Source organism: Monodon monoceros, unplaced genomic scaffold, assembly GCF_005190385.1.
Source record: "Monodon monoceros isolate NGI ecotype Baffin Bay Population unplaced genomic scaffold, NGI_Narwhal_1 Super_Scaffold_22, whole genome shotgun sequence".
NCBI lineage: Eukaryota > Metazoa > Chordata > Mammalia > Artiodactyla > Monodontidae > Monodon > Monodon monoceros.
The window spans coordinates 33,625,961-33,650,304 of record NW_021703779.1 but is presented as its reverse complement, the minus strand read 5'-3'; the positions used below and the strand labels follow the sequence as shown (position 1 = coordinate 33,650,304).

At 42.8% G+C, this 24,344-nt stretch overlaps 1 protein-coding gene across 2 annotated transcripts in view; it reads right to left on the bottom strand.

Moving 5' to 3' along the window:
• Positions 1-1,568: 1,568 nt before the first annotated feature.
• SYTL5 (synaptotagmin like 5) overlaps positions 1,569-24,344 on the bottom strand; it is a 101,302-nt gene continuing 78,526 nt past the window's right edge. Inside the window, exons 10-17 of one of the 2 annotated variants that reach the window (XM_029240911.1) lie at positions 23,473-23,538; positions 19,591-19,769; positions 17,345-17,444; positions 15,584-15,745; positions 7,338-7,446; positions 5,666-5,801; positions 2,642-2,850; positions 1,569-1,711 (exon numbers count right to left, since the gene is read on the bottom strand). In XM_029240911.1, the coding sequence (XP_029096744.1) occupies positions 1,569-1,711; positions 2,642-2,850; positions 5,666-5,801; positions 7,338-7,446; positions 15,584-15,745; positions 17,345-17,444; positions 19,591-19,769; positions 23,473-23,538 (1,104 nt within the window). The remainder of the gene's footprint in view (positions 1,712-2,641; positions 2,851-5,665; positions 5,802-7,337; positions 7,447-15,583; positions 15,746-17,344; positions 17,445-19,590; positions 19,770-23,472; positions 23,539-24,344) is intronic. The other variant, XM_029240912.1, reaches the window with a different exon arrangement.

Sequence of the window (24,344 nt, the reverse complement as noted above, 5' to 3'; positions counted from 1 at the left end):
GCTGTGCAATATACACATCTCATTTTGAATTTCAAAGTGTTTAGTTTTGAAAAAAAGATTGCTTAGAAAAGCCACCAAACAGAGAGAGCTTAGTTAACCATATTTAATGTGGCATTTGATAGGACTGGTTAAATAAATTTAATATACCCCATAAGGTAATACCCTGTTGCCATAAAAAAGAATGAGGCTGTCAATATATTCTGATACGGAAGAGGAAGGGGTAGGACTTAATTTTCACAATTTTGAACCATTTCAGTTTTATGCCATTCACATGTATCACTTAGATTAAAAATATTTTTTGTACTTCTACACTATACTTAAAAAAGAGTAACCTAAAGATCAATTTACCTTTTATTTTTAAGAGCCACACCAACAGGTTTCTGATGGACTTAGGCACACCTGGGTCTTGCATTACGGAAATACCCAGTTAGATGTTGGATTTTATGAAGTCACGACACAGAATTGCTCCGACTGTGGCAAAGGTCTGAATACATAAAGTTCATGCTCATCTTGAGTTTGAGTTATAAATTTTGGAATTGATTAATTTTGCCACTTTTATTATTAGTGAATAAATCTACCTCATTTTGTCTACTTTAGAGATGTCTCCAGGCTTCACCATCGCCACCCTCTCTCACCTCCCCTAAAATGTCTCTGAAGACATACTCAGTCATATCAAGTCTGAAGACAATTTATATTTCCAATATAGGAAGTAGTGACGATCGTACACTTTTTGTTTTCTGTTTTTAAAAACGGCAACATAGAGATATGGGTGTGAGTTTAAAAAAATGTACCATATGCACTAAGCTACACTAGACTAATAACTTCAATTTTCTAGAATTAGAGAGCCTGTTTTTTTTTAATAATAATGATTATGGATTGCTTATTCCCCTTTCTAAGAATAATGCTAAATATATTCTTAAACCTGTTTTCAAAATTCAAGAAGAAATTCAGAATATGGAACAATTAGCTAGAATAAGCCTGAAGATGATTCTAGCTTTCCTACTAGTAAAATTCCCTTGAAAACCTACCCGGTTAATCCACAAGTTGGCCACAATAAGAGGGCCATGCCCTTGCCCCAGCGTCCATACCCACAATGCCTCCTTTGGATCATGGGGATTCCCACTATCCCCTCTTCTTACACTTCAAGTGGTCTACATTCCAAATGGCCCCCTTTTCCCTCAAACCTAGAGAAAACCTAAAGTCACTCACAAATTAGAAAAAGTTTGGGGACTCCCAATCTCAACTGCAGCTTCAAATAAGCATGTGCCGTTTCCCCTACGGTATAAAGCCTATGAATCATTGCACAATTTGCTTGTTGACACGACAGTGTGGTATACTTTCTATCACCCAATCAAAAAAGCCCTGGCCCATGCACATAGAGAGGTACATGCTTTTTTAGACACCTGGCAAGACCCTAGGTGTTCATAACACTGATATCTCTCCTCTCATGTCCCAATACCCTCAGGTGAGAAATGGCAGGGAAGCAGACTCCAGGTCCCAAGCCTGCTACTGGTAGGAAATAACACCCAGACAGTCCCAAGAGGCCTCATTTTGGAGAACTGGTACCTTCAGAGCTTACTCTTCCCCATGCTGGCACGGAGCATGAGTACGCCCTCTACCAGAGTCCCAGGATTGTCTACCATCTTCTGCCAGAGGCGTTGCTCTTCCCCATGAGAGTCCATCCAATCCACGGTCTTCCCATGGCTCACACCTAAAGAAGGGAAAGGGAAGCATTACACTTTACAAATGAAACGTTTTGATCCTCTGGAAGACACCTGTCAACCTCTGAGGCGGACCCGCTGACCAGAGAGCCCTTCAGTGGCTTGTTCTCACCATATCTAGTGAGTGGAGTTAGCATGGACTACATCCTTCGTAGCCTGCATTCCTCTCCTCTGCCTAGATGATGGGGAACAAACCAGGGTGGCCCTAGGGGCTCATTTCTCCCTCACTTTGGTAGTTTAAGTAGAAAGCTGGCTCATCTAGACTGAGTTAACACAAGAGAAGAACAGGCTGACTGGGAGTTTTTGTTTTAGTGGCAGAGCTACTCCTGGCTCTCCCTAATCTATACACGTGCTCTACTGCTGTAATTCCCCCCACCCTCCCCAATTCGCCCTGTTAAAGTTGTGTCTTGTGGAATCAGTGGTGTGTTTCCACGACCTGTTTGAACAACATGAGACATTATTTTTTAGGGGAAAAATGGATTTCCTTTCGATTCAAGCAGTGGAATGGCTGCAAGCATGGACAGAACTGAGAAGAGGTTGAAGTCAAGTTCGTCTTGGAAGTCCTTCTCTCCCCGGTCAGAAGCATGTGCTGTCTTAGTGATCCTCTCCCGAGCAAATCCTGAAGTAAGGCCCAAGAAAGTAGTTGAAATTCACTTAGACTAAAGTGTAAATGGTATTTTATGAAAGGACTGAATATAAGCATTATACACCCCACACTTCTAGCTGAAGGATACAAAGTTACATAGTAGTAATTTTAACAATGAACCAATCCTTGGCTAAAGTAATGGAGCATCTGTGGAAATTTCGAGAGTCGGCTAAGAGGAAACTACATATACACTTAGGACACACCAAACGTGCAGGAACCACTCCCCTGCGCCACGCCAAGTCACAGACTATCTCAGGTTTACCAAGTCCCTCACCGCTTCCAGAATTCAAACGAACTCCTCCCAGAAAGATGTTGCTGGAAAAGGCCTCCTTGTCCCAGACGGTAAGTTCTAGGCAAACATTCTTTATATCCTGGGGATGCAGGCCAGTGAACATGAAAGTATGATTCCACTGAGGGTTGACACTCTTTTTTATTACCAGAGTTTTGTGCTTGGTGGCTTTGCTATCATCAGGGAGCAGGTAGCTGCAGGAGAAAACACAATCAAGCCATCAGTGAGACAGTAAAGCAGAAAAAGGCACCCTTGCGTAGTCATGTCAATTTCCCATAATTCCTCGTGTGTGTGTATGCGTGCGTGCGTATGTGTGTGTGTGTGTGTTTATCTGTGTGTGTCTATTTGATTTTCTTTCCCAGCATCACATATGCTTAAATCTGGGTTTATTTAGTGGAATGGTTTATTATTTCTTTTAAGTGGGGCAATAGTAAAAAGCCCACACTCTTTTTTTAAAAAATATTTATTTATTTGGTTGCACTGGGTCTTAGTTGCGGCACGTGGGCTCCTTAGTTGTGGCGGGCGGGCTCCAGGTGGCTCCTTAGTTGTGGCATGCGAACTCTTAGTTGTGGTATGCATGTGGGATCTAGTTCCCTGACTAGGGATGGAACCCGGGCCCCCTGCATTGGGAGCGCAGTCTTATCCACTGTGCCACCAGGGAAGTCCCCCGTCCTCTCCTTTCTAATCCTGTATTGGTCCTTCCCTCCTACTGAAATGAAAACACCTCCTGTGGGAGACACTATGTAATAATGTTCTGCCTCCTATCACTTTTGGCCCACCTCTGAGGTGACATGAAGCCACGATGAGCACTTCCTGGCATGTGCACAGCTTCCTACTTCAAGTGCCTGTGTCTCTTTGCTTCTCTAATTAAGGACTTTGGTGCTCTGTGAGCTGACTCAGCTTCTGTGCAGGAAACCCTGGAATTACTGGGAATTTAATGTCCCCAGGAGCAACCCTCAACCAATGAGTTTTAGAAATTGGTGGATGAGTCTCCCAGCTTCCCTGTCCCTTGAAGGGATGATCCTAAGGTACATTCCACAGAGTTCCTTGATGCTTCCTAAGTGGAACTGAGCCCCAGTTGCTCACAGTGGTAACCTGCCTAGTAACATATTTTTATCAATTTCCCTCCCTTCACTGTCTCATTTTCTCTACTCTGTTTTTGATCATAGTACCTGACGAGTCAGGGAGCAGACTTTAGGGAAGGAGACTTATGGGTATGAAATTAGTACATCAAACCTGAAAAATACCACAAATGACCTTACAATAAAGAAGATACATTATGACACTTGAGATTTCATTTCATGTACCACACAGAGACTGCTTACCTCCCAATTCATTCTCTCCCTATTTTTCTAAAAAAAAACACAAAAATCCTCATTTTTTTTAAAGTTAGGCACAAGATTGTCTAGAATAAAGACTACATTCCCCAGCCTCCCTTGTAGCTCACATAGCCATGTGACTAAGTTCTGGCCAATGGGATAGCTTACCTTTAGCCTTTGTTTACATATGAGAGAAAAAACTTTTGTCTTGTTTAAGCCACTGTTATGTTGGCTCACGGACAGACCTAATATTTACTGATATATAATATTAAATTTTACACAAAGGTCTATTCTTGCTCTCTCATGTTCTTTTTCAAAAAATCTGAGGTCCCTTTAAAATCAGCTCAATGTTTAAGTGTAACTAGGGAGAGAATTTACTAGAAAGTTACTGGCCTTTAAAAAGGAAAAAAAATATATATATATGTGTATATATATATATATATATATATATATATAAAACAAAGATACTGTCCTTTATTATCTCTGCTTCATAAATGTTCAACATGATAAAGTAAAAACTATTCCAGAAGATGTTAAGTCATCCGTGCAAGGCCACAATGAGTTCATGGGCGAGGAGCCATACCCTTATCCCACCAGTGAGCAGGAAGCGGCCAGAGCTAGATGGTAGGGCTGGGGAAGCAAATTTCAACGGCAGAATCCACAGAAAGCATTTCTTCTGTGCTTAAACCTCCTGGGAGAAAGAGTCAAGGACAGATGGACCAGGATTCAGGCACACACACTCACCAGTGGGGAAGCCCCAGACATCCGCTTCTCCTTATTACCGCCCTTACCAAAGTTAGACTGTGTGAGCATAAAGGATTGACTCATTTCCTTGTAGGAAAAATTACACTTTTCTAAGACGGATTGAGGAGAGGAATGATACTGTCATCTGACTCAAAGAATTAACCTCACGGCTGGCATCACGGGACTTTGTTTTACCTTATGCATTTTGTGATGCTCTGTGAGAGCAGGGACCGTGTCTTATTTTTGGAACTGCAGGACTTGGTGCTTGGAACGTGTGCATGTATGTGTTTGTTGCAATGAATGAAAAATATCCTGCTGGTTCTAGTTCTTCTAATTATAGGAGAAAAATCTCAAATAGAAATCAGGAGGGATTTGTTGTTTGGGTTGCCTTGAATGGGTAAGAATGTCCATTAAAAGGGCTGCATTCCCTCAAGAAACTGCCCAGGGCTCCACAAAGTGGGCACAAATGGCCAAGAGGCAGTCTTGGAGTTTCCTCAAGGCACTCTCCAGTGGATATCTCTAGGGATGATGCCCTGACATCTCCACTTTTTACAATTTCCCCCAAGAGAGCAAAATACCAAGGATCCAATATTTTTGTTGACGCTGCATATAGTCAGCACCAAATGATAAAAAAGCACAATACAAGCATATTACATGTAGAAAACCATACTTTCTCCTCCTGTGAGAAACTAATCTCACAGGAAAATTTGCCAGTCTTGAGGGCGAGAGTCACAGGACATCCTGAAATATGCTAGAAGCAGGCTGAGAGCTAGAATAGGCAGATCTCTCTTGCATTTTCAATGTAAGCGCCAGCAGTGAAGGGGAGTTCTTTCCTAGCACATTTAGAATAAGAACAACACAGAAGCCCCACAGCCACCGTCTCATGGATCACAGACCTTTTCATCTCCCATTAAGTACCATCGAAAATGAGCTCAAACAAAATTACCCCTTCACAAAGCTATCAGAAGTGCCTCCTGATTTCACGGCTGTCAAATTCTTCGCCTCTTTGATGAACACTTCTAGGATTCCTCCAGAGATGACAGGAGAATCCTTCTTCTTTCCTCGTTTAAAGGGCTTCTTTCCTGCATCAGCCATCAGAGAAAAAGAGAGAAAGAGAGCCACAGAGAGAGCCAGAGAGAGAGAGCGAGCGCGAGCGAGCGAGAGAGAGAATGAGGGAGGAAGAGAGAGAATGAAAGAGAAAGAGAGAATGAGAATGGGGGGAGGGGAAGAGAAAGAAAAGAAGGGAAGAGATAGATCATGGATTCCATTTCAAAATTTACAAATAAAATCCACAAAGATTTCATTTTCAGAGTAAATGAGATCTTTACATTATTGTATACTTTTCCATGTAATCACTTAAATGCTTTTACACCACTGCATTCCTTCTGGATATATCTTTCAGTTTTGTTGAAAAAAATAAGCAAATAAATTTTAAAAAATTAAATACTCCCCTATAACAATATAAAGGGATAAAACAGAAAAGACCCCGAGAGCTGCCTGGGCCACATCCCTGCTCTCTGTGAGGAACAGCTACAATGAAAGCCACACACATGTGCCAAGACCCCCAAAGAGAAAATTCCTAACTCCCGTCTTGGATATTTTAATCGCGTACATTGTCAACTCCATGCTGGGCCAGCTCTAAAGGCTATATAGCTCAGACACAATTACATTTGGGGGTGAGAGGAAACTTTTCCCGCATCACATTTTTATTCTGATGACATACGCTCAACATGAATAACGACCGCCTCCACCACCACCTTTATTTAACACTGTTCTAAGTGCTTTGTATGAATGAACCTATTTAATTCTTGCAATATCCCTAAGAAGTGAGGCAACTGAGGCTGAGAGATAGTAATTTAGTTGCACAGGGTCACAATGACAAGGGTGATAGGAAAAGAAAGATAAAGGAGGCTGCCTGTAGGAGTTGAAGAAAGAAGAAGGGCAAAAGGGATTTAAAAGTTGACTCCGGGCTTCCCTGGTGGCGCAGTGGTTGAGAGTCTGCCTGCCGATGCAGGGGACACGGGTTCGTGCCCCGGTCCGGGAAGATCCCGCATGCCGCGGAGCGGCTGGGCCCGTGAGCAATGGCCGCTGAGCCTGCGCGTCCGGAGCCTGTGCTCCGCAACGGGAGAGGCCACAACAGTGAGAGGCCCGCGTACCGCAAAAAAAAAAAAAAAAAAAAGTTGACTCCATCTGGATTTTTCCTTTGTATTTTTTGTTCCAGGTTAATTCCTTTCTCAGGATGCCCTGAGCAGCTGTGAATGTCATAAATCCAGACAGCATCTTTCCGCACCTCCCCTCTCAGCAGGCCATCCCCCATCTCCCACTACCCCCCCACTCCACCCGGCAGGGGGGAAGATCCTATATGTCCTGGACTTCCAGGAAACAAATCTCAACATTAAGGTTGGTCTCTAAGTATGAGCTCTGTCCTTTCCTTGTAAGAATCTGACACCCTTCCCCATACACAGAGTATACTTTTCGACTCTCCTTAAACGACAGTGACACCTAAACCTTTCCATTTCATCTGTGTAATGTAAAAATAACATAGTCCCCTGATCCCTATTTCCACACTTCTAGAAATGGAATGTCCCCGATCAAAGTCATTGATTTGTTTTCTCTACCTTGAAGCTGTCCTAGTGGAGGTGTCAGGTTCTCCTCTGGGGGTATGTAACGTAAAATGACTGTCAGCTCTCCCTTGTACTGAAGGCCGATATCCTCAGCAAATTCCACCTGGCCAAGAGGAGACAGGTGAAAAGAAAAAGTGAGAATGCTTGGTTTGTAATTTTGTAGCCCATATTCGAATGTACAATATTAACTTGGTAGCATAAATGTGACAATTTATTCCCATTCAACTATGTTGGCACTTATTGGTTCAAGAGATGCCTCAGGCATGAGAAAAGAGAGGCTGGAAAACTCTATGAAGCTATTTGAGTATAACATTCAACGCTAAAGGGCTTCCCTGGTGGCGCAGTGGTTGAGAGTCCACCTGCCGATGCAGGGGACGCGGGTTCGTGCCCCGGTCCGGGAAGTTCCCACATGCCGCGGAGCGGCTGGGCCCGTGAGCCATGGCCGCTGAGCCTGCGCGTCCGGAGCCTGTGCTCCACAACGGGAGAGGCCACAACATTTGAGAGGCCCGCGTACCGCAAAAACAAACAAACAAAAAACATTTAAAGCTAAAGTAAAAGGAATTTGAGAGGAGATATATAACACACGTTCGGTGAATCAATGGACACTGAGTGCCTGTGATGGATTGAGAACTGGACCCATCATTGAACATACCCAAATAATTTGGGGTATGAGGCAGGAATAAAGATGTCACTGAAAACAGCCCCAGAAGATCCTTCTCTCTGTCTGTCCTTGATGTCTCAAGGCCTTCCTAAGTGTCCAAGAAGGGGCAAGTAGGCAGTAATGTCTGGTTCACATTGGGCTGCCAGCCACCAACTATGAAAAGCTATACTGGTAATTCCCCTCATTAAAACTCAATGAGGAAAAACTGGTTCACTCCAGCATTGCTGGTGGGACTGTAAAATGGTTCAGCCACTCTGGAAATCAGCTTGGCATCCTCTTAAAAGACTAAACATACAACTACCGTACACCCTAGCCATTTGCACTCTTGGGCGTTTATCCCAGAGAAGTAAAAGACTGTGCACACTGAAAAACATCTGTACATACATATTTGTATCATCTTTATTTGTTACAGTACAAAACTGGAAACAACCTAGATGTCCTTCAATAGATAACTGGTCAAATAAACTGTGGTACAGCCATACCACGGAGTGCTACTCAGCAGGAAAAAGGAATGGTTACTGATACACACCACAGCTTGGGTGAATCTCCAGAGAATTATGCTGAGTGAAAAAAGGTCAGCTTAATAGGATACGTACTATACGATTCCATTTACATGACATTTTTGAAATGACAAAATAATAGATATGGAGAATAGAGTCATGGTTGCTAGGGGTTAGGAATGGGGGTGGCGGGGGGAGGTGGGTGTGGTTATAAAAGAGCATGAAGGATCCTTGTGGGGATGGACCCATTCTGTATCTTGGCTGTAGTGGTGAATATACAAAGCTACACATGTGACAAAACTGCACAGAAATAAATACACAAACACACAAACGAAAACCGAGGAAATCTGTATAAGATGAGTGGATTGTATCAATGTCACCACCTTGGTTGTGGCATTGCACTATAGCTTTGTAAGATGTGACCATTGGGGGAAACTGGGTAAAGGGTATGTAGGATCTCTCTGTATTATTTCTTACAATAGCATGGGGATCTACAGTCTTCTCAAAATCAAATTTAAAATTTAAAAATGCAGTGTGAGCACATACCCACAGCCTCTGTTCTATAGGTCTCCCGTTTGCCACTGAGTCAACGGAACTTTGATTTTTCATAAATAGGGTAAGAAAAGTAGTGTACTTTCCTCAGACTTTTCCTGCAGGAACTTGACTGCTGAGCAATGAGTCAAGGGCTGAGAACTGCTCTCCTCTGAGAGAGGGCAGACTGAAAGAATTCAGAAACCCCAAAACCCACAAGAAAGCCCAAGGCTGTTCAAGCCTCAGCGAGAAAGACTGATACCATTACAAAAGGAATCCTTGCCTTACTTTGTTTCCTCTTGGTGGTGGTAAAACTTATTAGTAAAGGTGGGGAAGTCATTTGAAGTATTTTATTCAGCTATCTTGCCAGGGGCACAAATGATATTAGATGGTGGAATAGACTATCCATCTAATATTTAATTATTTTAAATTGAGTGCCTTGTAAGAGGACTTTTCTAATTGTTTTGATGGTTTCAGTAAATTTTAGTTTATGTGAAAGTCACAAATGGAAAATTATAATGGATATTATGACAGATAAAAGAGATCAACTGCTTTTTTGGTACTATGGCTAATGAGAGGTGAGGTATTTGTCCTCTCTGGATCTGAGTGGGATCTGTGATTGCTTTGACTAGTAGAATATGGCAGAAGTGATAATGTACCAGTTTCTGGGCCCTGGCCTTAAAATGAACAGCTTCTACTTCTTCTCTTGGAATGAATATTCTTGGGGTTCTCCCTCTGGGAACCCATGATGTGAGGTCCAAGTCACATGGAGAAGCCTAGCTGTGTTCCTACCTAGTCGGCAGGCCTAGCTGAGTTCCTAGTCGGCAGGCCTAGCTGAGTTCCTACCTAGCTGGCAGCCAACATCAAGTATGAGACAGCCAACTGGAGCAACCAGCCCAGTCAAGCCCTCAGATGACTTCAGCCTCCGTCTACCACCTAGCCTCAACCGTATGAGAGACCTTAAGTAAGAACCACCTAGCTGAGTCCAGTCACCCCACGGAATCAAGAACAATAGTAATAAATTGTTGTTTTAAGCCACTAAGATTTAAGGTAGCTTTCTATACAACAACAGTTAACCAGTGCAAGCTCTGTTTGCTTTCAGCTGAGATCTTTGGGTAGGAAAATGTATTGGCAGAAAAAATTATATGTGCAGGTGTCACATACTAACGTGCAGTGTATTTGTAGAGATCAAAACATGCATTATTGGGATTTATTAATGTCGCATTACTTCCTAGCTGAAATTCAAATACACTGGTGACTTGGTATAAACACAGTCCTCAAATCTTGTGGGAGTAGAAAATAATAAAGGTGAAGTCTTATGGCATTATAGTCACACACAAAAGAAATCCAAAGGAGGGAGTCATCTTACAGTCTGCACATAGCTAATATCTTGGGGGTAGTTTTGGTACACTTGCAAGGAAATTCCAAGGCAACATCCTGTCCTGGCATACTACCATTTTACATTATTCAACCAACTCCTACTCAGAAAAAGGTTGCAGAATTCAATACAGTTTATTCAATTCTACCAACACATATGGAATGGCTTCTTGTGGTAATGATTTTAAGGCATTTTGCTAAGTGCTACGGGGACACGGAGAGAGACCCGGCTTTCAGTGAATTTTCATTCTATCCAGGAGATATATATTCAACAGAAGCTCTATTCATCTGCCCGAATGCTCTCCATTCCCAGCGAAGAGCAGAATCCTCTACAAAGACCGTGCGTGCCCGCTCCCATCAGCTGAAGTGCATGCTTAAGTCAGCTGCATTCGTCCCCGAAGCTCTATGCCAGGCCTATTTGTGGCTGTAATTATATAACTGAGTGTCACAAATTGAAGAGTCCCAAAAGACAGCTGCTACTATAAAAATTAGGTTGACCGACTTATCAGAACTAAAGATTTGAAAATAAATTTGCTATTGGATTATATTTGGGCTCCAAGCTGTAAAAGATTAGGAACAAGATGGTGAATATTTAGAAAGGTTTTTGCACTTGGTTGACTTTGAAAGTACTCTTAAGTCTTTGTTTCACTTTAGAGAAACGCAAACTAGCAACTGTCGATTAGGATACATTAGGGTCAGAGTTTATGCCAGGAGCATATGACAGAATTGCAATCACTGAAACCATACTCAAACAAAACAAAGTGCCCCTATATTAGAAGACCTGAAAATGAATGCACATGTATTTGTTTTAAGTTAAAGTACATGATTAAGAAATGCACTGGGGGAGCGGGTATGTGTTTGACTTCTGTGACTTAGTCTATGAACTGACCTACTGTTATTGGTCCTGATTGCTGGGAGAAGAGGGCTTCTACCACACAGCAAGCTCAACGCCAGACAAATGATGACAGTTGTTCCCAATACAAGTACAAAGAAACTACTGTGGGAAGAGAATAATCCAGAATGGGGTGAAGAGGGGGCCCGTGTCTGGTCCTTAAAGGATGGGAGAGATGATGACATACGAAGGGGGGTGGGGGGAGCCCACATTCCAAGCCCACTCCAGCAGCCTGAGGACGCCTCTCCTACAAAGATTGGTAGGTGTTGGCTGGCAGGAGGGACAGCCATGGGGAGCCATGTATGCATGAAAATGGGGATATAGGTAAAGCACTGACATCTTCCTCTGCTCCAGAAGGCTTTCCATCAGAGTAGGAAGCAGAGTTTCCACTCAGACACTTACAGGTCTAAGGTGGGGTCATATATCATGGACATAAGTCTGCTCAAACTGCCACATAAAGAGAGAGCCCTTTAGCTAGGCAATCATTTCACGGGACCTTATATTACACTGACTCTGCCTGAAGGTGGGATGGCGAAGATTTCCTTGGAAAACCACTTAAGCTTGCTGTTGACTTTCAAAGATCCTTTATATAATCACACCTTCTGGGAACACTCGAAAGGCAATTTATACTGACAAACTCTTCTTGCCTAACTACCTAACATGCCTTCCGGTAAGACAGCGAGTTATAGCTAATAAACAGTCCCACGTCATGCAGTAAATGGGAGTTATACTGTGAAACTACTTTAGAGTAAGTACATCTGGCATCTTGAGTTCTTTCTCCGTCTGCATTGGCCTCCATATGGGTTGTAAGACCCAGCAAAAACAAAGGAAGGGGCTTCCCTGGTGGCGCAGTGTTTGGGAATCCGCCTGCCGATGCAGGGGACGCGGGTTCGTGCCCCGGTCCGGGAAGATCCCACATGCCGCAGAGCGGCTGCGCCCGTGAGCCATGGCCGCTGAGCCTGCGCGTCCGGAGCCTGTGCTCCGCAACGGGAGAGGCCACAGCAGTGGGAGGCCCGCGTACCGCAAAAACAAAACAAAACAAAAAAACAAAGGAAGGTGTCCAGGGACTTTTCACCAACACAGAGTCGATGATAAGCAATAAGGCACTGTGTCTTTCCAGTCTTCCCACTGCCAAAGGATGTCAGTATTTCTGAATGTTTAAAGACTATTAATTCCGATCGTCTATTACTAAGGAAATTGGTCCCTGTAGCTCACACTTCGGCTCCTCAGCTGGATAATCTACAAGAAGCATCAAGTCTCCAAGGCTGCCCATGCTCTAGCTGTAGCTGATGAAGTGACTCCTGCACTGAAACGACTGAGGGGCAGACGGAGAACGAAATGACAGCTCTCAGAGTCAGCTGGTAATCAACCAGAGGGAGCCCAGCTCAGCCCGAGGATGAGCCACTCACGAAGCAGGAGGCGGCGTCCAGAGCATGTTTTGGTATCCTGCCTCCCTGGTTTCGGAAGGCATGGTATCTAAGCAAGTCAGAATAACCCGCAGCCTTTCCTCTGTATGTGTCAGAGGGAGCTTGGTGGAAAAAGATGACAGGGATTAGAGACACCAACTTCAGTTGCATTCCCCAGAAGCCAACCCTGAGGTGAGGATTCTTATGCAAGTGACTTATTAAGCAAGTGCTCCCAGGACAGGACAGTGAAGGGGTTGGGGAAATAGGCTGGGGAAGAGGAGGAAGCCAGGCAAAGGTACAGCTAGATCCAGCAGGAGAGCTCTGGAGTATAATGCCTCAGAGCTTTTCCCACTCTCAGTAATGGAACTGAGCTTTCCAACTCCCCCATCTATCAGTTATTGGCTAAGGGTTGCCTTGTGGCAGGGGGTACATAAGCTCCCAGGAATTTCTGGCTCTCTGCCTATGTGGGAAAAATTTACAATAGCCTGAGGACAGACTTCTAAAGAGAGCCTCTGGCAGAGGACCAAAGGAGTTCCAGGGCCATTAAACACCATCAGGATGTTTCCACCTTGAGCAGCCTCAGAGAGATGCTTCTCCCTTATGATAGAAAGTCAAACCACTCAGCGTCAATGTGAAGGTGATTACCATGGAAAGTTGTTGACCCCTAAGCACAGAGGATGCTTGGGAGAGGCCTGGGAGAGCTTTGATATCATCTCAGTGCAAATTCTCCAACCATTTCCAAGAAACTGACTGGAAACCCTCCAAGCTGGTTTCCAAAGAGCCCCTCTGTGCTTTCATGTTGTATTTCTGACAGACAAATTAACTTCATGGACTAAGATACATGTTACTTGTCCTTCATCAGTGTCACGCATCATATGACATGTTGGACATTTTCTATGATTCTTTGATGCTCACCCATTACACAAAAGGAAGCATGAGACAGGAGACTGTTAAGTCAGATTAACTGCTATCCTTTATGTTGAGGCTTTTCATTCAATTCCAAGAAACTTAGTACTGTAATGACCAAATATTTCTCATATTTAATGTCAGAGAAATGTTATGCTATCATGGACTTGTTAACACTGCACTTCCTATCTCTACCACATTTATGTTAGTCATGGGAATGAGGTTATTTCCTGTTTGAGGATTTCTATTTCATTGTCCATTTTACCCATAGCCCAATTAAACCTCCTAAAGATTTTCCATGAGTTATTTACACCAAGTTTAAGGTCAACACTTATAAAATCCACTAGAATACTGTATTTAATTTCTGAGTCTCAGTCTCCTTCTATAAAATGGGGATAACTATGCTAACCCCACACTGATGGTTGTAACCATGAGACATAAACGATGCTGCTACTGATGATCAACAAGTGTTACTGACGATGGTCACTTGTTTTTTGCTGTCTAGCATCCACTCACCATTTTTTTTTTTTAGTACTACTGTACCAGGATTTCTTTGGGGGCAATACCACCTTCAAGGCCAGAGTTATGTTCTGATTGTCTTAAGCCACTCAATGTATCTCACCTCCCTAGCCAGAATGATTGGCTCGGGATGGGCAAATAATGTAATGAGAATTAGGAACCAGAGCCAGGGCATTGGCTGGACTATTGGGAGGAGGAGGAACTCTCTCCTCTCCTGGACAGTGTGAGGCAAGGATGAGAGGTTTGCAGCTGTTGTGGTGTCCAAGAGAAGCAGACGTGGAGCTAGTGAGGGAGGCCCACACTGCATGAAGTCTGCAAATGAAGCTAACACAGAGAGGAGAGACCAAGAGACTCCAGGGCCTTGCTAAGATCTGAGTATCTGGATCAAGCCATGCTTGATAATCACTGGCCCATAATTTCCTTTTATTTTTTTGAGTAGTATGAGCTGGGGTTTCTGTTAATTGCAATATAAGGACTCCAATGTAACATAAATACTACCTAGCATTTAGTGAGAAGTTTACAATGTGCCTGACACAATACTGAAAACATCACATAGCAGGCTTCATCAAGCCTCACAGCATCCCTATAACTGATGTCCAATTCTTTTATCACCAGTGAGAATACCAAGGCCTGGGAAGTTAAGTAACCTGCCCAAGGTTACACAGAGTCATGAAGCCAGGATTGAACCCAGGAAGTCTGATCTGCATCCACTATCTTTACCATCATGTTCTTTTTGCCCTTCTCTCTATAAAGAACAATCTTTGGTTACGTAAATGTGACCTTTATTCCACCTCACTTTTGACTTCAAAAATTACTGTAAATGTAGAGATATCAATTGCACAGAGTGAATCTCAGGTACTGTTGGTTTAGTTTAGAACATACTATAGTAGCATTTAATTTCTAGAACCAGCTTTGAGATTTCTTCTTCTGACTATAACTCAAGACCTGGGTTCTGAATCTCAAAAGTAGGAATGTAGGAAACCAGAAACTTTACCTGCTGGTCACTTCCTCATGTGAGCTAAGGCAAGAGCACACCTGTTCATGTCTGAATTGTGGAGAATGAGGAAGAGAGAGAATGTTTTGAGACTGATCGTGCTCTATGGAGCTGTTTTTGTCTATGTGAAAATGAACGCTTTCTCTTTCTAATAGGATCATATAATGTATTCTTTTGTTTATCCATGGCAACCTTCGAATGACGACTATATTTTTAGTAGATCAAATTAATATGATATATGATTATGGGGCTTGATTTTACAGACAGTCTGTATCGAAGAAGAAGGATTTCCAAAAGAATGGGTTTACATTTATTATATTATTCCAAAATTAGCTGCACTAACCTTTTCAGATTATCACTTGACAACTGGAAGTCTCCAGATGCTGTAGGCCTGTGGCATCAGTTTTGCCCATTACTTGTATAACTGTCTGACTCATCTGGAAGCATTTCCTACCTTGGGCTGAAGGACAAACCACTCATCACTTGGATTTTCAAAGTTCCATGAGTCAAAAGGAATCTCCACCTCCCCAAGGAAGCTGTTCCGTCCAAATCGATCGTAATGCCAGACTGAGAGCTGCAGAGTTCTCGTTTCCAGCTGGGTATGGCTGATGGTATACTGCAAAATCAGATTTACAACATCACACTCCATAAGGAGGGCTCTGCCCACTTCTAGGACAGGTTGAAATTTACTACCACCAGCTTTCAGATCAAATACATTAGTAATATGAACAAAACAAACCCAAGAGAAAAAAAATCTTCATTTTTCTTCGTTTCTGCTACACCCGAGGTTCTATTCCATAAAATCATTTTGTGTGAGCCTTAGCACGGAACCATATATCAACAGACTGTTTGCGGGGGGGAGAGTCGATAAATTTCAGATATTATATAAAAAGTGTCAGGTGATGAAGCTTGTCCCCTTTTCAGTTTTACCTGCTTTTCATTTGCCTAATTATTTTGTCAACAACTACTTTGTAAGCACAATGTTTAATATATCAATTCTCTAATTTATCTGTCTTATTTTAGTTATAACAAGAAGCCCCAAATCCAGGATAGATTGACAGTGAGAAACTTGCAAATGCCAAACTTCATAAAGTTCAGCCTAAGTGCAGGGATGAATCGATATATACGTAGGTTGAGCGGAAAGGAAATATTGTTGGCGTGGTTTTGCCTTTTCCAGCAGAACATCATCCAGGGCCACAAGCCCATACACCCTCAAAACCTCCTGATTATCCTAAGCAAATGACCACCTGGGACACGCTTCAGACTGACTGACTCCTGATCTCGGATTTGCGTCTACACCCATCCTTGCTATTCCTGGCATGATCAACCTGGGCTCCCTGCTTCCTGGATCTGCCATGTCACTCTGTTTTTCTCTTCTGCTTGGGCTCATCTTTGCTATCTTGTCATGGCTGCTGGATTCACCCTCTGCCTATATTCATTCATTTTCACTTTGATCTGTTTTGATATTGGTTCCTGCTTTCACATATGACCCCGCCGACACATACCCCAACTCACCAACTTCCTCCTATGGTGGACTCTGACTCCATCATTCTGGGCACAAGATCCATAAGTTACTCTGCAACTGGCAATAACGTCTACATCCCCATCTCCCTGGATCTTTCTTACCAGGCTAGATTGGTCCAGGGTGAGAGAAGAGGTTACGTGGAAGCCTATAGGGAAAAGTCATTTCTCTAGAATTGGGGCCTGGGTCATCTCTTATCTGGGCCACTGTCTCTGAGAGTTCTGGAATCCGGCCCTGCATCTCCACTGTTCACTAACCACATGCTTAAATTTAGCCAGATTCCAAAACCCTTACAAGAAACAGCACATCTTCACGCTGTGTTAGCAGAACAGTGATTGGGTACAGACCTGCTATGTTACTGTCAAAACTGTGACAAACTTCTTTCAGGGGAAACTAGAAAAAACACAGTTTTCCCAAGGGTGAAACATACTTTTTGACAGGATGTATCAGGTCAGATGTAATTTTCCTGGATTGTCTCTACTTAAGGTGCAATTTCAGGAGCACCAGAGAAAAACAGATTAAGAGTGGTTTACATTTTTCTTTTCCAGAAACAGAAAGCCAAGGGTATCACATTAATTGATTCAAATTCTACTTTGCTAAAATACATATAAGCCTTGACATGCAAATCCTCTGTAGTTTCAATGAGGCTGTAAACTGTATCACTAAAGTTACTCTGAGAGAATATTTATTTACCTTTAGTGTTTCATTGAATTCTGGATTGGTGCCTGTTCTGATTCTGGTCTTGCGCTTATTATTTCTAGACTTGTCAGGAAGAAGGTATGACTTGACATAACTGTAGATGGTAAAAAAATAAAGAAATGAAAATAATTCTTGGGAAACATCTACTTTGCAAGAAATGCTCGGGGACATCAGTGAATAAAAGAGGCAAAGGGAATAGGCTAGTGAGTATAAGAGACAGAACCAAAGGGAATGTTGTCTACATAACAGGACACCTTGAAATATAACTCTGGACCTTCAATAAGAGAGAAGCAGTAAAGTCGAGTGGTAGAGGGTGTGGGCTCTGGAGTCAAGCCAGCTGGGTTTGAATCACTCCAGGCCTCACTGGTTTCGGTGAACTCAAGAGCTTACGTATGGCATTGTGAAGATAAAATTAGCTGAGCCATACAAGAAACTGACATATTATACTACTCAATAAATGTAATCTATTATTATGATCAATGGTCTCACAAAATATGGGGTTATTTTCCTCTCCACTCAGATGTCAGGACTTCTGATGGGTGGAGTCAATGGCCATGGATGGATGAAGAAAAATGGTGCAAAGAGGAAATCACAACAGCAATTCTACCCAATACCTTGCCTTGAGCGGTCCCAGGAGTCTCTTGGAGTGAAGCATCATGGCAGACTCAGAAATGTACAAGATTGAAATGTAAAGGATGCTACCAGAGTCCTGAAGCACATCTTCAGGATGGGCTTTAGATGATCCCTTTCCATGCTAGTCTAAATGATGGTATTGAAGCTCTGAAGCTCTCTGATATTTAGCTGAGGAGGTAAGTGGACCAATCTGTACTCAGAATCCATCTGTTTGTCTAAGTTGGAAACAGCTTTGCTGAGTTGTTTACTGAACCTAGGTCATCTTTATGTAGAGAAAAGGTGAACAGCAGGTCTGAGACTGCTCTCCTTAGAAATGCCTGCTTATAAGTTCGGATCTTGGCTGGCATGTGGGAACCTGGATTTCAGGAGGATTCTCATCATTCCCAGAACAGATATAAGTGGCTCACTGTGACTAAAATATTTGTGGAAATAATATGGCTTCTGCTGAACCCCTGCTTTCCTTCTGGGAGACTGGGAATTTGTTGTTATATGCCCAGTTGAGTCTCTCAATGAGCTTCCCTGGTAGACAACACTTCACATGTGTTGCCACAATTTGTTGCTGGAGGACTTAAGCACCTTAAGCGCATCCCATGTGACTCCACTGGGAAAGGATACTTGGAAGCTTAAGCCTGGATTCTTTAGAACTTTGCCACATATGCCTTTTCCCTTTGCTGATTATGTGTGGAGACCTGTGAGTCCTCCTAGTGAATCATCAAACCTGGCAGTGGTCCTGGGAAGGCATGGCATATCTTTGTATCTAGCTTCTTTCCAATGTGCTATACTCATCCCTGCCCTCCCGGGCTCGTCCCTGAAATCCTGAGAGCTTCAAAATTGCCCTCTCAAGTTGTTCAATTGGGTGAACAGCTTGGTAATTTTCTCTGGAGTGTTTCCCAGAACAAAAATTAACAGGATGCTCTTATACATCCTGGGGTGTGCCAATGTGTCAGCCTTCTATCTCAAAGAGCTGCCTCTGTGTGAACTACAAATCTGTCAGTCCTGAGTCAACGCTGAGTAATAGCTTTTTAAAAATCTGGGAGTTCCCTGGTCATCTAGTGGTTAGGACTTGGTGCTTTCACTGCCGTGGCCCAGGTTCAATCCCAGGTCGGGGAACTGAGATCCCACAAGCCGTGCAGTGCTGGAATGGAATGGAATGGAATGGAATGGAATGGAATGGAATGGAATAGAATGGAATGGAATGGAATGGAATGGAATGGAATAGAATAGAATAGAATAGAATAGAATAGAATGGAATGGAATGGAATGGAATGGAATGGAATGGAATGGAATGGAATGGAATGGAATGGAATGGAATAGAATGGAATAGAATACAATACAATACAATAAAGTAAAATAGAATAGAATAGAATAGAATAAAATAAAATAGAATAGAAGTAAAATAAAAAAGTAAAAATCAGGTAACCACGAATGCAACCATTATACATGCACATCAAAGAATATTTAGAAGTTTGGCACAGGAAGAAAGTGACGATCAACCTTCTGAATCTAGGGAATGCTAAGACGCTTCTGAAAAAGAAACACACGTGACAAACACACATACTCACATATGCAGTGACCGAAATAGTCTAAGGAATATGGTATATGCTTACGCATCTGTCCTCTGTTTCTTTTCATCTCCTATGGCCAGATTTCTGCAATTCTTGACAAAAATGTAGAGCCCGCCAGTTTTGTAGCAGTAGCTGATGTGGAGAAGGATTTCCCCGCTGACCTTCACGTTGCCATAGTCTCCTGTTTCACTGTAAACACTCATCATGCTGTTCAGGCTGGTCTGAAATAAACAAGATGAAAAGAGGCATCTAGTGTTATGCTAGTGATCTCTTCACAGAGGTTACCTCCCTTCATTCAGTTACAGTTCCCATTGTCTATAAGGAGCAGGGAAGTTTAGGGTGAAAGGAAGAAAGCAAAAATCGCTTGTCTTTCTGGTATTGTATAAAAGCCTGAAAAAGGACAAGAACTAGGACCATTAGTAAGGAAGTCAGGAAACTTGCTGAGGGGAAGCATTATTGTCTTCTCGGGTTAGTGAATACCCTGTGTTTATTCACTGCTTCTAATGAATACAGGGTCATTGAGGCATTTCCCATCATATCTCTTTTCCTCATCCCTGCAGCATTCTCCTTTTTCACTGGTAGACTCAAGGTCAATCTACTTCAAGGTCTAGAATGCACTGACCAGGACAAAGAAAAACTCATTTCCTATTTCTGTGCTAGCATAAGCCACAAGCTTCTCTCTCTGACATCTACCTAGAGTACCCCATCAGTCTCTGGGAAGCCAGAACTCTAACCGAGCAAGACCCTATGCAGCCTTCCCAGGACAGACCCGCCCCCATATCCTCTGCTATAGCTCCTCTCTGAAGCACCCAGATAAGAGTATCAGATGCACACTTCCTGAGTTGTTTTACAGATGCTAAAACTCCCACCAAATTGGAAGACATTAACTACTTGATGACCATGAACATGTAGCCCCCAGACCTTCTGGAGCCTAAAGACTGCACACCATCAACCAGTCAGAGAACTGTGCACAAGCTGATCACATACCCTGCAACCCCCGTCCCTCACCTGGCCTTTAAAAATGCTTTGCTGAAACCCCTTGGGGAGTTCTGGGGTTTATAGAGCACCAACCACCTGTCCTCCTTATATTGGTGCTTTTACAATCTACACTGTACTTTCCTTCACCACGATCTGGTGTCAGCAGATTGCCTTTACCGTGCCCAGGCAAGCAGACCCAAGTTTGGTTCAGTAACAAAACTGCATCTTTAACAAGGGCATGCCAGGAGAACGTCACATGCCCATAGCTGTCAGGCTCCCCCCTGAGCAGCCGTGCAGCCACACGGGTAGTAATAAGACCATGGCTTTGTACACATCTATAAAATAGCAACCCACAAAACAGAACACTAAAGAAGAAAATAACACAGCAACCAATAAATAAAATTAAAATATAAAAAGAAACTCTATGCAAATGTACCAGAATGAATGAAGTTTCTGATGACACGCTAATAGCAAGAGACATATTTTAAATTAAATGTAACAAAATTATCCTGTAGTACCAGCAGCACAAACTCTATGTCTTAGCAACACGACTGTCACAAAAGGCCACCTGGAAGGCTTTCAGGAGTGACCCAGGAGTTTCAAAAGCCTGTCTGTGAACCACTGGGAAGGACTATGGTGAGTGCAAAGAGAGCTTAGACTTCCTACTTTTTATACTTTTTTGTTTATACATAAAACAAAAGTCATTACCTTCCTCCAATTGCTCAGAGTAGAGACTGATCAAAAAACACGAAGTGGGTGATGTGGCTAGTATCTATTCCAAGCTTAAGTCAAGGGCAAGGGCAAACCAAGGATTCCATAATTATGTGGAGATTAAAACTTAAAGAAAGCCAGTGAGTGACCTACTTCATCTTTTTTATTCATAAAACAAAACATCAAAATTTTCATGATAGCAAGTGTCTTTGAGCAGTGCTTTGCAAACTTCAATTGCATATAGGTCGGGACTTCCCTGGTGGTCCAGTGGGTAAGACTCCATGCTCCCAATGCAGGGGGCCTGGGTTCGATCCCTAGTCAGGGATCTAGATCCCGCATACGTGCCGCAACTAAGAGTCCACATGCTGCAGCTAAAGATCCCACTTGCCGCAACTAAGACACGATGCAGCCAAAATGAATAAATATATATTTTTTTAACTGCATATAGGTCACCTGGGGATCTCGTTAAAATGACGATTCTGATCTATTCAGTCCCAGGGGGGGTCTGAGATTCTGCTTTTCTAACAAACCCCTAGGTCCACAGCTCCCAAACTGTGTGTCTCGGCATCCCAAAGCAGCAGAGCCAACTCACAGGGGCAAAGCAGGATATTTTAAAATTTCAAGGGAAACACAGCGACAACTACCAGACACCATGCAAACTACGAACAGTGGTTCACAGTATTAACGTTAAATTCCACCTTATTCTTTTCAATGAAGTCCTATCTACGTGAAGCTGAGTTTGGGGCAGTTGCTATGACAAAAAGCAAGTATTGCACAAAAATCAACGGGGAACAGGAAATGAAAATGATGCTACCCAATCAGATTCCAAGATCTGACAAGTCATGTAGTGCCCATCAGGCACGCACATCCCATCAGGGGCTATTTAAGACTGGAATAAAAATATTATTTTTCTTTCAAGTTATGTATATTATTTTTTCAAATGGCTACTAAGTTGTTAGGATCCCAGTACTTATTAAATTTGTTTTTCAAGCTAACTACTTAATAAATGGGCTAGTCAGGTATTACTTTGGGCCTAGGAGTGCTATGAAATTATCACTGAGACACTAGGGGCTCTGTGAGCTGACAGCGTTTTCCAGTCTCTGTCCCAGGTGATACAATACTGCTGGTCCACGGACCATGCATTGAGCTTCAAGGGCTTCAAGAATAAGCCTCAACCCCCTCACGTTACATATAAGTAAAGTCTGGCTCACAGAAATTGTTGGCAGTGCCAAGACACTGTGACATAAAATTCATATTTTATGGCAAGATAAGAAAAATTTAAACATAAAAAATCTTCTTTACCCTTTGGCCTCCTCTCTCCCCACACTGTACATTGTGTATCTGTATTATGCATCGACCAGACCTCCCCCATTGGCAGAAATAACTGCTCAACGACAGAAAGCAACATTCTCCTAGCATCAATAAGAAACTCAGTAAAAGATAACATTCCTTCTTGCTCTTGTAAGGGGACATGATGACACTTAGATCTCAATTGTATAAACTGTCAATAATACATCATTTAATGTACAGCCCTCTGTCTCAAAAAACTTATATAACTGTGCCTTGAGTTCACAAGGGTGGAACAGTTCTTGGAGCTTTTGGAGATGCTGTTTCTGGGTTATAATCCCCAATTTGGCTCCAATAAAATTTCCCATTTCTTTCTTAGACCGACTGATTAATTTTTTTGTTGAAAACATAAAGCCAAGATTTCAAGATTATTAGTCTGAGGACCTCTCCACCATACCTCACTGCCTCCTTGTATCACTGACTTGTATCTACACCACATTCCTCTGTCGCCACTTCTTCAAAGAGGGTCCTCTGTAAGCATGACATCCATATATAGAAAAGACAGTTTAAGAACCCACAACTGCTGAAGCTTGGGAGAAAATGAAGAAGTTACAGAAATTTTACTACTAACCAAACTTTACGCTCTTAACCAAGCCAATGCTGTGAGTTAAACAGAGATGTTTACTCTAAAGGTGCCTTGTTCGTGGTAAATCATTTTAGACCATGTATCTTTTCACTGTTCCTCAGATTCTAATGTTTAACAAATGTTCTTTCTTTGGAATACCTGGATTCTGATCATGTTATTTACCTTTTAAAAGAGAACCTCTGGTTAACTGTATACAAGCCAGAAAGAGACAAATGCTGGAAAAATTGCCTACCTAATTAGATTCCCTGTACCATGAATTTTGTGAAGTATGGTTAGAAAAAAGGAAAAGCTTGAACACTCACAGTGTCTGAGTCAGCATCAGGCACACTTAGGTAGGTCCACTTCCTGTCAGAGCCTGCTTGAGAATTCTTTAAGGAAGCCACCCAAAGGTCAAAAGAAAAAAGGGTATTAGAGCAACAGACAGAAATCAGAGAAGCAAAGACAAGACTTGTAGGCATATAGATGGGTATAAGGACACGGGAGCTCCTAAAGCTCTCTCAAAGAAGGGTTCAAACACCAAAGTAAGAAGGGATTTTATTCCGCAGGCAGTGGAAAGCTATGGACTTGATGTGTGAGTAGGAGAGAAACCTACTTGGGTACATGTTTTAGGAAAGTGACTGGCGGTAGAGTGGAGGATAGTTGGGGAGTTGAGAGAATGGTGGCAGGGAAATTTAACAGCTGAGAACTGAGATAATTCATAGGCTTCCGCTGACGAGGCCCTGAACTAGGGAGTGATAGGTTTTAAAACATGGGTGAGGGGCTTCCCTGGTGGCGCAGTGGTTGAGAGTCCGCCTGCCGATGCAGGGGACACGGGTTCGTGCCCCAGTCCGGGAAGATCCCACATGCCGCAGAGCGGCTGGGCCCGACAGCCATGGCCGCTGAGCCTGTGCGTCCGGAGTCTGTGCTCTGCAATGGGAGAGGCCACAGCAGTGAGAGGCCCGCGTACCGCAAAAAAAAAAAACACCTGGGTGAGGAGAGGTTTTTAAAGTAGGAGAGGGAAGGAATCAGAAGCCTTAGGAAAAGCCATCACAAAATTTGAGTGAAAACTACTCTGTGGACAAAGAGCAAGCAGGAGACTATAATGACTTTTAAATCACTATCACGCGTTTTTGAAGAACATTATTCTCTCCTTTGGAAATGCACAGAAAATCACCGGAGGAAGACTCTTCCAGCG